The 13,830-nt window shown below is 44.7% G+C and overlaps 1 protein-coding gene across 1 annotated transcript in view; it reads left to right on the forward strand.

Moving 5' to 3' along the window:
• Nucleotides 1–11,813: 11,813 nt before the first annotated feature.
• TCP10L2 (t-complex 10 like 2) overlaps nt 11,814–13,830 on the forward strand; it is a 28,542-nt gene continuing 26,525 nt past the window's right edge. The window contains 2 exon segments of the mRNA XM_030446909.1: nt 11,814–11,910; nt 13,089–13,181. Of these exon segments, the coding sequence (XP_030302769.1) occupies nt 11,841–11,910; nt 13,089–13,181 (163 nt within the window). The 5' untranslated portion in view covers nt 11,814–11,840.

Genomic DNA, 13,830 nt, shown 5'->3' on the forward strand with positions numbered 1-13,830 from the left:
GAATGAGGAGTATTTTTAGTAGATGGCTTGATTTCTGAGACACCCATTTATGGAAGTTCAAATAGTTTTATTTATTTTATCAGTGTGTCCTAAGAGAGCTGTGATGTGCTGCCTCAAAAATTTGTAATAGAAAAGTGTAAACACCTTTTATTTATTTTTCTGATGCAGATGCAGAGCAGATTTAGCACAACAGTGGTAAAAAGAACACAGATTTCAAAGGTTTTTATTTGATATTGGTAAGTTTGGCAATAGCAACTTTTACTTTACTGGGAAACCTTCAGTGACAACTGGGGTTGGTGTGTGGGGGCAGCAGCTGCTCTTGTGCAGGATCAGGTGCAGCTGTGCCTCACTGAGGCCATGCCAACAAGAGGAAACTTTGCTGGGTTTGCTTACAAAATTCCCCAAAATATGGTGAGTTATTTTACAATAATTCCATTTTATCACTTCAGGGTTGGTTTTTTTATTTGTTGGTTTTGTTTATGGTGTGGTCTGGGTTTTTTTGCACTGTAAGAACATGGAGTTATTTAACCACTGCTACATTCTTAATATGGACAAGTATTTCCTGGCAAAAATCATCGTGTAAGAATCTTTTTGCCCTCAGTGTTGTCAGGTAAGACTTTGTGCCTGTCTCTGAGTCCTGGTCACACATTTTAGCAGTGTTTTATTCACATTTATGAGCTGAGCTTTCAGCTCATTGAAAGATACAGAGACTTAGCTGAGTAGTACCAGTGACCTCCAAAAGGGAAGTAACTTTTTAAACCTTAGCAAATATCAAGCTGTGCTTCAAAACAGCCCCAGAAAAACTGAGCAAAATGTGGGGAAAAGGAAATGTAAACCACTGGTATAAATCCTGATGTTCCTTCTCAGTTCTGCAGCTCATCTTTAAGTCCTGTGGCAAACTGAACTGGTTTTTCCAGGTTGTCCAAAGGCAGTGGTTGCAGTGCATTATTGTTTTGTACCAGAGGGCTCTGGTTTGTTTAGGTCACAGTGAGAAGGGCTCTCAGGCTCTGTAATTTCAAATACTATTTTAATGGAACTAATACAATCAGGAGAGAAGAAATAAACAAGGATTCTCCTGGTGAGCATGCAAGCATAATTCTGAAAACGAGCATTTTATTATTTATTATAAAGTGAACCATTTTTGCAGGTAAAAACTGTGTAGGACTTGAGACATTGTGGCAAGGATTTACCCTTCTTGATGGAAGGGGACAAGACAACCACCAGAAATGTCTCAACGTTCCAACTTAAACCCTCTGTTCTCTGTGCTGCTGCAAACAGGCAGGCTGCTAACCACAGAATGGCAGAGTTGGAAGAACCTCAAGGACCACCTGGTCCAACCCTCCTGATGTTATTGTTTATGTGAGATGTCCCAGTGCCCTGTGGAACTGAGACTTCAAACTTTCCAAGGTTGCTTAAATGTCTTTTGTGTGGAAAACTGTGCCAGATGAAGAGCAGCAGCTGTCTTGCCACGAACTGGGGATCAGATTTTTCTTAGCAAGTCAGATCCTTTTTGAGATAGTGTTTGTTTCTAGTGCTTAATGCTGTGTTAACATCTGAATGTCTGTTCGTTTGACTGTGTGTAACCACAAATTCAGATAGTTCTTCTCTGTGTTCCACTGTTTTTTGTTGTAATTCTGGAAGTCTTTACTAACAGATTGCCAGAGGTACTGATTCACACTTTGTCACTGTCCCCCTTTATAAGATTACTGAAGTCAAAGGGGCTTTGTCTGCTAAACTCAATCCCTGTATCTGCTTATTTTCAACTCACAAAGTTGTATGATTTAATGAGACAGGATAGCTCCACGAGGAGGAAAACTAATCCTGCATTATGCCAGATGAGCTGCATTTCTCTTGAGAGTTTCATCTGAACCTTTGCTGGCTTGGCAGCTGCTTGCACTGTGGGAGAAAGCTGAAGGACAATTCCATTTTTTACCTGTCAGAGTGGTTTGTAACATGCACTAAGAGTGAAAACACTGAGTTTTAAGCAAAGACCAAGTTTTGATACAGTAGAATGAAATTATTGGCAAAGTCAAAAAGTTCTGTGGTTTACTGCTGTGTTATATATACCAGGTGTGATCCCTGGGAAGGTAATGGTTATTTGGTGCAAGGAAATAAGGTGGGGTGGGTTTAATTTGTTTGGCCTTTAAGTAAAAACATCTTTTTTTTCTGTAAAACTTGCTCCCAAACACTGCTTCATTGAAGAAATACTCACAGTTTTAGGTAAATTTTGTGCATTCATAACAAAAGCTGAACTAAGCGGGTTTAAGGAGAAAAGGAAGAGGTAAAAAAAAAAAGGAAATAGAGGGCCAAATATGAAGAGACACACAAAAGCCAAGTTACAGACATTTCTAGAACTCTGTAGAGTTCACAAAGCTCAGAGCAACCCACAAACCCAGCAGCTCTTTGGAAGGTTCTGCCTGGACACTGTGGCTGTAAATCTCTGAGCTTTCCCTCACTGCCTTTGATCACCTGAAAAATAAAGTGCTGCTTATTGGTAGGGCTGCAAACCCAGTTTTTTGGGAAACCTTCTTGCCTCCAGCTTCTCTGCTGACTTCTGCCTCACCAGAGAACTTTGGGGAAGGCAGCTCTTAGAAACAAATATTCCTTAAAGTCTGTTTCCTGCTACATGGCAGCTAACATAGAATCATAGAACCAAGGAATGGGCTGGGTTGGAAGGGACCTCAGAGATCATCAAGTCCAACCCTTGATCCACTCCCGCTGCAGTTCCCAGCCCATGGCACTCAGTGCCACATCCAGGCTCTTTGGAAAGATCTCCAGACACGGAGAATCCACTACTTCCCTGGGCAGCCCATTCCAATGCCTGAGCACCCTCTCCAGAAAGAAATTCTTTCTCATCTCCAACCTAAACCTCCCCTGGCACAACTTGAGACCTTTTGTGCCCTCTTGTCTTGCTGAGAGTTGCCTGGGAAAAGAGCCCAAACCCCCCCTGGCTCCAACCTCCTTTCAGGGAGTTGTAGAGAGTGATGAGGTCTCCCCTGAGCCTCCTCTTCTCCAGCCTCAACACCCCCAGCTCCCTCAGCCCTTCCTCACAGCACTTGTGCTGGATCCCTTCACAGCCTCCTTGCTCTTCTCTGGACCTGCTCCAGCACCTCAAGCTCCTTCCTGAACTTCCTGAGGGGCCCAGAACTGGACACAGGACTCAAGCTGTGGCCTCCCCAGAGCTGAGCACAGGGGCAGAATCCCTTCCCTGGACCTGCTGGCCACGCTCTTCCTGAGCCAGCCCAGGATGCCATTGGCCTTCTTGGCCACCTGGGCACACTGCTGGCTCATGGTCACCTTCCTGTCAATCCAGACTCCCAGGTCCCTCTCTGTCTGGCTGCTCTCCAACCACTCTGTGCCCAGCCTGGAGCTCCCCATGGGGTTGTTGTGGCCAAAGTGCAGGACCCGGCACTTGGAATGTTGAACCTCATCCCCTTGGGATCATCCCAACTCTCCAGTCTGTCCAGGTCCCTCTGCAGAGCCCTCCTGCCTTCCAGCTGATCCACACTCCCCCCAGCTTAGTGTCATCTGTGAATGTGCTGATGATGGACTCAATCCCCTCATCTAAATCATCAATAAAGATATTGAACAGCACTGGGCCCAACACTGATCCCTGGGGGACACCACAGCCGCCATTTTGATGCAGCCCCGTTCAGCACCACTCTCTGGGCCCGGCCCTCCAGCCAGTTCCTAATCCAGCACAGAGTGCCCCTGTCCAAGCTGGGGGCTGACAGCTTTTTCAGGAGGATGCTGTGGGAGATGGTGTCAAAGGCCTTGCTGAAGTCCAGGTAGACCACATCCACAGCCTTCTCCTCATCCACCAGTCGGATCATAAAAGGATCATAAAAGGAGCTCAGGTTGGTCAACGTGCTTTAGGGAAGAGCAAACCTGGGTACTGGGGTGCCTGACAAAGCCCCAAATATCTCCAGCAGATCTCTGGAGCACAGAGGAATCTTGTTAGACCTGGGCTGTTCAAATATCCATTTTGCCTGGGGGTAGCAGCCAAAGCATCTGAGGGGACTGAAAGGATGAACAGAAGTTACCCCCTGGCAGTGCCAGTGTGGGTGACCTGACAGCTACAAACTGGGGGATGGTTTTAGCAGCTGGTGGTTTATGACTCTTCCCCGGGATCTCAGCAACCCACAGAATGAGGCAGAGCAAAATCTCCTGGGGAAAATGCTGCAGGAGAAAGCTCAGCTGTTGTAGGAACTGCCATCAGTCCTTGCAGGGCTCTGGGTGCAGAGAGGTTTCAGGTCCCCAAGTCCCAGGTAATGAGTGCCACTATCAGACCCATCATGTTTGGGTGGGGAAGATTATCTGGGAATACTGGGCATGAGAGGAACTTACAATGAGCTTTAAAACTGTCTTTTAACTAATGAAGAGTAAAAGGCCAAGCTGACAAAACAATACTGAAATCCATGGAAATCTGGGAGTAGTAAATGCCAGAGGGTCAGGTTTGTTGGTGTTAAACCATACCAAGGTTACTGCTGTTCCTGCCAGGGAAGCTTCATTGGCAAAGTCCTCCTCCTGTGGATTTGAGCTGTAATAATTCCAGCTAGAAAAGCAGATGTCATGGTGTAAACCCAGGGAGCCAATTCTATGGTCTGTCCCAGTTCAGTAACACAGCAGAGCTCCAGTTTAACAGCTGTCTGCAAAACATTGGTACTGCCTTCTTGAGTCGAGCTTGGAGACTTGGGTGGATTGAGAAACTATTTGGGGTTTTTGCTCAGTAAGGTGTGAAGATCCCACCTCTGGTCACAGGTGATGGGTTTTTACTATTTAATAAGATAATAAATAATTTAAAATAATAAAATAATTTAATAAAATATTAATATTTTATTATTTAATTTTACTATTTAATATCGTGACATGTTGCAAGGCACTGATACTACCCGGAGAATCCTTGCCCTAAATGAGCAGCCTTATAATGAGCACGTGGTTTTTTTGTTTTGTTTTGTTTTGGGGTTTTTTTGGTGTAAATTATTTCAGTCTTAACATTAAAAAAAAAACCCAATAAATCCCTGTGCTTATCTTTCTTTTAGTCTGTTCACTCAGACCAGGGTAAGGCTTCCCTCTAGTGGTTAGAACCCTTACAAATGGTCTGGTAGCACCGTGCAGACCAGGTAGTATCTCCTTTTTTTATATAATTTTACATCACAAAGCTTGCTGGGGAGTATCAGGCCTTAAATAGCTATTTGTAGCTCTAACCAAAGCTGCTCTGGAGCTGGAATGAACAGAGCCAAAGGAGGTCCCACCATTCACTGACCTTTCCTGCAGACCAGGTCCTTTTGCATCGTTCTGGGCTTGAGCTGCCCTTGTGTAATGCAGAATCTGCACCCATTTGTGTGGGTTACCATCAGCTTTTTCTCCCAGGATGGTATTTTCCAGTTAATGGGAATCTTCTTCTCCTTTGTGGCAGATACCTGAGTATAGATATATGATTTTATGCATGCAGCAAACATTTAAAATAAGGTGGAAGGCTCTGTGATAGCACAAAGTACTTTACATATTTATTTTTGTCTTAAATTTATTAGAAGACAACCTGGGACAAAACACACCTGATTTGGTAATGGTTTTAAAAATGAAAATCTGCTAACATTAGAGAGTGCCCACCAACTCCTAAGAAGACAATTGCCAGGCTGTGCTGTGCTTCCTTGTTTGCTCCCATCAGCCCCAAGGGGCCCTGTGCAAAGGGATTTTTACCTCCCAGGGAGCAGCTTTGACTTTTTGGTTGCCTGGAGAGGGGAAGGATTTGTGTGGCTTTGGCTGAGGGGTGCAGGAAGGGAGGAGCAGGGCCTAGAGATGCTGTTTGCTCACTGCCTGGCACTGCCCAGCAATGAGAAAACAATGAAAGGTTTGGGAGAGAGCAAGGCTGGGGGGTTGGTGGTGTCTTATCCAAACTGAATTCAGCTGCCAGCTGAATAACCTGTTTTATAATAAACAAATGATTTCTCACCCCTGAGACCTCCTCCCCTTCCTGAGGGCACATGTTGGGTTGAGTAAGAGCAGCTCTGGTGGGCAGGGACTGGACTTTATTTCTGGTTTTAATGGGATAAAAACTGCTCATGGCAAGTCAGTCACTCTGAGACCTCCTCATGCACTTTGGCCACAACAACCCCATGCAGCGCTACAGGCTGGGCACAGAGTGGTTGGAGAGCAGCCAGACAGAGAGGGACCTGGGAGTCTGGATTGACAGGAAGGTGACCATGAGCCAGCAGTGTGCCCAGGTGGCCAAGAAGGCCAATGGCATCCTGGGCTGGCTCAGGAAGAGCGTGGCCAGCAGGTCCAGGGAAGGGATTCTGCCCCTGTGCTCAGCTCTGGGGAGGCCACAGCTTGAGTCCTGTGTCCAGTTCTGGGCCCCTCAGCTCAGGAAGGAGATTGAGGTGCTGGAGCAGGTCCAAAGGAGAGCAACCAGGCTGGTGAAGGGACTCAAGCACAGTCCCTATGAGGAGAGGCTGAGGGAGCTGGGGGTGTTGAGGCTGGAGAAGAGGAGGCTCAGGGGAGACCTCATCGCTGTCTACAACTCCCTGAAAGGAGGTTGGAGCCAGGGAAGGGTTGGGCTCTTTTGCCAAACGACTTTCAACAAGACAAGAGGGGACAGTCTTAAGTTGTGCCAGGGGAAATTTAGGTTAGATATTAGAAAGAATTTCTTTACTGAGAGAGGGTGATCAGGCATTGGAATGGGCTGCCCAGGGAAGTAGTGGATTCTCCGTGTCTGGAGATCTTTCCAAAGAGCCTGGATGTGGCACTGAGTGCCATGGGCTGGGAACTGCAGCGGGAGTGGATCAAGGGTTGGACTTGATGAGCTCTGAGCTCCCTTCCAACCCAGCCAGTTCTATGATTCTATGATTCTATGATTCATCAGCACTAAGATTTGAACACCTTTTCCTTGCTAATGATTTCAGGGAGGTTTTCTCACAGAATCCAGTTCTTCACCATTCTTTAAAAAAATAAAATCTCTGCTGTGCAGAGGTGCCCAAAGCAAAACGTGTGTTTGGCAAGCACCACCTCTTCCCAGCTCCCACCATTCTTAGTCTGCAGATTGTAGACCCTTTGTGTTTTGGGGAAAGAATGACAAGGACATGGATTCTCCATGAGTGACATCTCCATGCCCCATGGGATGGCAGTGAGAAAAGCCCCCAAAACCTTCATGTTGCCCCTTCATGACTAGGAGTAACCTTCATGCTGGCAGCTTCTAACCGCTCAGCACTTGAACTTTGTGGCCAATGGACAGCTGAGTGATTTTTTGTGGGTATATTGTTTCCTAGGGTTAAAAACCAAAACAAAACAAAGGAAAAAACCCACACAACCAAACTGAAGATAGAGTAATACTCAGAAAAATCACTGACAGGTTGGAGCTTTGTTTGGGGTTTTATTGTAAGTAGAGTCTGGTATTACTAATAGAGTCTGGTATATTCCTGATTGTCTGAGACTTTAAGATGCAATATTGGGAGAGCAGGCAGTGCATCTAAGCCATTTTAGCTGGCAGAAATATTATGATTTTATAGTGGTTTGTTTTTTTTTTTAATTGCATGTGTCCTACTCCACTTGAGTTCAGCCTGAAGCAGGGATCTGTAGGAGAAGCAAATGATATCCTGCTCAATACCAGGACCCAGCCAACACTGCTGTTGGCAACAGAAAATTGGGGAGACTCTTCATAGAAAATCATAGAATCTTAGAACCGACTGGGTTGGAAGGGACCTCAGAGATCATCAAGTCCAACCCTTGATCCTTTTGGTGTGCCCTCTTATTTTTTTTGGAAGGAATTGCAATATAGGGTGACTGGCTCTACTTTTTCCTTTAAATGTGATTTCTTAGCCCATGTTTTCTGATCTGTCCCTGTGCAGTTGTCTATCTACACTACACTTGTTTCCTTTTTATTATTTTTTTTTTCCTATTAAAGAGGGTTCTTATTTTAGTGCAGAAGCACCTGCCCAGGCAGCCCAGACTTGTGTTTCAGATTTGTACATTTCTAAAATGTTCCCAGTGGAACTGTAGATGACTGAAGGGAGTTCAAGCCTGCAAACAACATTAGGTTTCCTAGCTACCCATGATGGACCTGCCACAGCAGGTATCAAACCTGGTCAGTTGGGTATAAATCTTACACAAACCACTCACAGTAAACAAGGAAGAAAGCATTAAATAATTTTCTTGCAAGCCACTGAAGTTCTTGGAGTCTCCATGTTTCTCAGAGAATGCAGAGAAAATAGTTTTGAATTCTCCCAGAGCAGACAGGAGGGGGGAACTCAGTAACTTCACCTGCTGAAATACACCACAACCACCCCTGCCAATTTTTTAAGGTAAGTAGCAAATACCTGGCCCCTATCTTGGAAAAACAAGGTCAAAACATGGGGGAAATACTCCTAGAGGTGAATAGGTTTGGGGTTTTATTGTAAATAGAGTCTTAAATCTGTTCTTGTTTGCCTGAGACTTTAAGATGCAGTATTGGGAGGGCAGGCAGTACTTCTAAGACATTTTAGCTGACAGAAATATTATGATTTTATAGTATTATTTACAATTGCATGTATCCTAATAGTATTTGTATACATCTATATATGTGTCCATATTTATAGGTACATATATAGAGGTAAAAATAAATAATATATATTTCTTTTTTCAGTTTCTGAACTCAGCAGATACTCTACAGTCAGCCTGAGCTAAAAAATAATCTCTTGGATGAAAAAAAAAAAAACAAAACCAACGAAGAAAAAGACAAAGCACAGGATTTACCAAATGTCAGCATGACATCTTTGTTCATGGTGGTTTTTATTGCACATCACTAACATGGATTTTGGCAAGCAGGGCATGGAAGAAGGTTCTTTTAAGGAGGAAGCCCACATGTCACAGGAGACTTCCAGTGATCTGGCAAGCATGGTGTCATCTTCCAAAGGAATAACTGAGCAGATCACATCTTCTTTATGCCCAGCTTGGGTTGACAGCATGAATGAGTCCTCTGGCAAGCAGTGTCCACTGTTATACAGCCCAGAAGTTGGTGGTGTGATGGGCAACAGTGATGAGCCAACAGATAATCTGGGCCATGACCAAGTTTTTCAGCAAGCAAAGCAGTTCTGTTGTTTGGCCAGCTCTGATTTCTTTCCTCCAAAGTTGGCTTCCAGTGTCAGCCAGGTTGGAATTCATGATGCCAGTGACACCTTGGAAATGTTCTCTCCTCCTCTACTCCCTGCCTCAGAGCCTGGGCTAAACCATTGTGCTCCCACCTACAAACCCATGGAACAGGTAAGTTTGCTTTAAATAATCCCGGGATTTGTAGCAGCACATTGCATGTTTCTGGTAGTTGCACTGTTGTTCTAATGCATGTCTGTGGAGCATGTTCATGTTCTGAATTCTTTGTCTTTTTATCAGTCCTCATTTCTTTTCAGCTTTTTTTCCAGTTCTGACTTTTCCTCCTCTTTATTTCGACAAAGGGAAGGACAGGACAAGAGTAACTCCCCAGTGTCTCTTCACTGAGTGTTCTGTGTGCTTCTTGTGAGATAGCAAATACAGTGCCTTAGATGCACATTTAAAAAACCTCCTGTTTCCAAATACAGTTGAATTTATTATTTAGGATGTGTCTGTGTTGGCAGTTCTTAATCTTTTTTCCCCTAGGAGTCTGTCATAATTTTATCCTTTTTTTCTATGATTTAAAAATCAGAAGTACCTCAGCTAACAATGCTGCACCATTTCCCTCCTGCCCTAAGCCCACCTCACCTCTGGGCTTCTTTTCTTATTACTGCTAGCACCAGAAAACACAGTTTGATACTTCTATCTTCATGTTATTTTCAGGCTCCAGGGCAGCAGGACCAGGTGATGAGGCAGCATGTGGAGCAGCTCCAAAAGCTGGTGGCTGAACAGCAGAAAATCATTGAGCTCTACAACTCAGGTACCTGGGGCATCCCACCTGACACTGCAGCCCCTTCACCTCCTGCTGTTTGCATTCCAGCAGTGAAATGCAGCAGTTCCTTGGGGAAAGAGAAGGTGGGATGGTTGTTTTCAGTGGCTGGGAGCTGTTCCTTTGATAGCTGGGCTAAAACATTAATTCCTCTACATGCCTTATGTACAAGCTGTAAACCCCAGAAGATGTTTCTTCATCTTCTGTACACTTAAAATTCCAGCAGAACTGTGAGGAATTCTTTCTGTTTAGTACCAGACCTTCTGTACAGACACCTACTGAAGTATGGATTGGAATGGAACTACAGCAGTATAAATTCAGAAAAGCTGAAATATCCTTTTTTTCTGTACCTCTGTATGAAAGTTTTTCCAGAAAACACCATCTGCTCTGCAAGCAGAAAAAGAGGAGCCACCCCTTTCAACCCAAATGTAGTAGCAGTCTGTCCTCAGTGTGTGACCCTATGGAAAAAGAAGAATTTAGGGATATTTTGTAGGCTTACAACAGTGCTGACCAAGCTTTACCAGGGCTGCTTGTGCATAACATCAGGCAGGGAGTATCCAAGAGGGCATGGGAAGGCCAGGGAATCCTTGGGGAGCTACCCTGCTGGGGACACAGCTTCCCCTGCCTGCCCCTATCCATGGATCTGGCACCAGTTTTCCCAGTCTCATTTCAAGCTGGTTCTCCCAGTTGAGAAGCTGCAAGGTCTCTTTCTGCTCCAGTGCTGCAGGCACTTGATGCATTTCTGAGGGCAGGAGGTGCAGTTTATTTCAGGAACTCAAAACCAAGCTCTTGCAGGGAGAAATATATTTACAGGATGCTGTTGGGGTCTATTTACACATCCTGAGAGATTTAACCAACATGGAAAACCACAGAAAAATTGTTATTTGGATGAAAAGCTGATGAAAATCTGCAGTGAAAGTGCTCATTTGTTAGTGGGGGTAGTGCAGGCAAAAGACAATGCATAATTTGGACCCCTTAAGCTTTAAAATCTGAAGAACTACAGGGCTAGGATTTATCTTTCTTTATTATAAAGATATTTTCTTTAATATTACCAAGAGTAAACCAAAGCTAACTGAGCTGGAGGCTGTTATTTCCAAGTTTCATGGTACCAGAGGCAGGAGTGAGTGCCCTTGTGCCACTGCCTGCTCAGAGCCTGTGTCCAGGGGCTGCCTCTTCAGGCTGTGCCAGACAGGATCTGGATCCACACATCAGCCTTCTCCCCCAAAATGCCTTAAATGGGGGAAAAGGCAATATTCACTTTCAGGCACTCTCTCTTCTTCATGTTGAAGTCAGGTCACAGGGCAGAAAGGAATCATGGTGTGAATGGTGCCTGATTTTGTTTCATTCCTGTATGTAGTGAGCCTGGGTTTTGGTCCCTGTGCAGAACTCCTGATGTCTTTTCCACTTGGAAGTCTTCCAATAAAATGTGTAACCAGCCACCCAGAGATAAAAGGGAAACCTTCCCCTCCTTTGCACTGAGGAGTGCCTTTTTAGAGACACTTTGCAATACTTAAATGTTACCTCCAAAGGCCCTAGGGGAATGTGTGATTTACCTGCTCAAGGGTACTTTATAAACACTCCTCAGTTCAGCATCCTGTGGCATCTGATGATTTTGGTTACGAGTGATGGTTGCAGCAGGCAACTTGAACAATCTCAATAAAACCACAACAGCAGGATTTTTTTATTCCTCTCCAAACCAGGGGACAGGAAAGCAGAACTGGGTTTGTGCAATGCCAGTTCAGCAAGAGATTTCTAGTTTGGTGCCAAATATCTGTCTTGAGCTTCTCTCATTTTTCTTCCTTCAGGTTTTTCTGTTTCTCCTGGGTTACCACCCCACCTCATAGCCACCAGGCCACCCTTTCCATGCTTCCCAGCTCCCTTCATTCCTGTCCAGTTCCCATCACCAAACTCTTCCCAAGTTGGAAGCCTGGAGTGCTTCCAGTCCTCTCCCATGGCAACACCCTCTGCTTGGCAGAGCAGCTCAGAAATCTCAGGAGAGCACCTGCAGCTTTCAGACTCAGGTGGGTAAAAGTGATGGAAATATGAAGCTAAGATGATTGTGCAAATTCTGTGGATTTTTTCCTCTCCCTAGTGGTTGATCCTGATTTTATTCCAGGCCAGGGAAAAGTGTTTTTTTTAAACAATGGTTTTTTATAAAATATTTTTAAGTATTTTAAACTTGATTTCATTTTGAGTCACAGTCATCCTGACAGCAAAATCAGGACTTTTAGCTACAAATGGAGCAGAAAGTAATTAAACTGGAAAAGCTAAGTGATATGAAATAGGGTGTATGTGATATTTAGGGGAAGAAGAATAAAAAGTAGAAAGTGGATATAGGTTCCAAAGGTGAGAGAACAGGTTGCTGTAGATATTCTGCTCTTTGTCAGCAACACTGGGGTTTCTCATGTTGATATGGAGTCAGATTGTTTGGAGGAGAAACTATGGAAGCTGCTACTTGGCACCTCTTGTCTACACTTTGCCAGCCTTTCCTTTTGTGGGAAGATACAAAAGGGTGAGGAGGAAGAAAGAGCAGTTTGCAAGAAATCAAAAGCTGGTTCCAAAACGGGAGGAAAAGGAACAAAAAGAAGTGGGAATGAAACCACTTAAAGGGGAGGATGATGTAAATCAGAGCTGCATCCTGGATTCCTTTGAACTTCCATGGCAAGACCTGGTTGTGAAGCTGTGAAACAATCCCATAGCATGACTGAAGTTTTAATTTCACACTCTCCAAGCTATTTCAGGACCATTAGTCTCACTAAAAGAGTCTTGTCTCCTCCTTGCGCCTGGCACTATCATTTTCTTGCTGAGTGAACCTGAACCTGGGTCAGTTGCTCAGTGAAGTTGATCAGAGAGCTTGAGAAATACTTTTGCCAGCAGAAATGGTGGGGGTGGGGAGGGGATGGAGCCTGAAAGCAAGAAGACATTAGGGCAGGAGGAGGTATGACTGCATTTTTAACCTCTTTTTCTCAGCAGCCCTGACTTAGCCCTGCTTTGTATGTGTAAAGCTGAGGCTTGAAGGTGCAAAGCCCTCAGGTTAACTCCTGGGTGCAGTTGCCTTTGAGGTGAGCTTCAGATAAATGTGCACTTGAGGACTGGGTTGAAGAGAGACTTTCCCAGCTGTTGTGGCAAGTGTGGGTTTCCCCTGCTGAAAATACAACTATGCCAAAAGTTTGTGTAACATTTAACTTCTTATTTAAAGGGATAAGCACTGAGCCATTGTTTCAGAACAGTAGGAGCCCCATGGAAAAGCTTTCCAGACAAGATGCAGAAGAAGAGGACAGAAAAGACACAGGTGAATGGCACAGCTGCTTGCACACATTGCTCTTGCCTTGGGAAGCATCAGTTGGAAATTCCAGTGCTGGGGCACCCCTCCTGTTAGAGCATTCTGGAGCCAGCATCACCCCACACAGGATGCTGTGAGGAGGGACATGGGTTCTGCATCCCTTGTGGGTGCCAACCAACCTGTTGGTTGTGTCCCCTCAGGTTCCTCAGGTGGGTGCTGGTGCAGAAGCAGCACTGTGTGTCTGCCATGGGGCTGGGGATTTCTGGTGTGGAGCTGGGAAAGGCAGAGGGAAGGATGAAAAGCTTTTGTATTCTTGTTGTTGGACCAGCAAGTCCTTTCAGAATGTTGCAAAGAACTTCAGATGCATTCATGTGACAAAGGGAACTGCATGATTTCTGACTACAGAGCATGAATGATAAAAGATTTTTGCTCCAGTGGTCAGGTGTAATCTGAGCTCAAAGAGCCCCCATTAGCTGAGACTTAGAAAAGCAATTAATTGAAGTGGGAGCCTTCCTGCTGCAGTGAGCAGAGCCATAAACTGCAAGCAGGAGATGAACAAATTTGCCCTTTTCTGAAACAGAAAATGCCCAGTTAGAAAATCTCCTGTGTCCACATACTGCTTGTTAAACTGTTGAAGTTTGTTATGTGACTTGTAGGT

Source organism: Calypte anna, chromosome 3, assembly GCF_003957555.1.
Source record: "Calypte anna isolate BGI_N300 chromosome 3, bCalAnn1_v1.p, whole genome shotgun sequence".
Classification (NCBI taxonomy): Eukaryota; Metazoa; Chordata; class Aves; order Apodiformes; family Trochilidae; genus Calypte; species Calypte anna.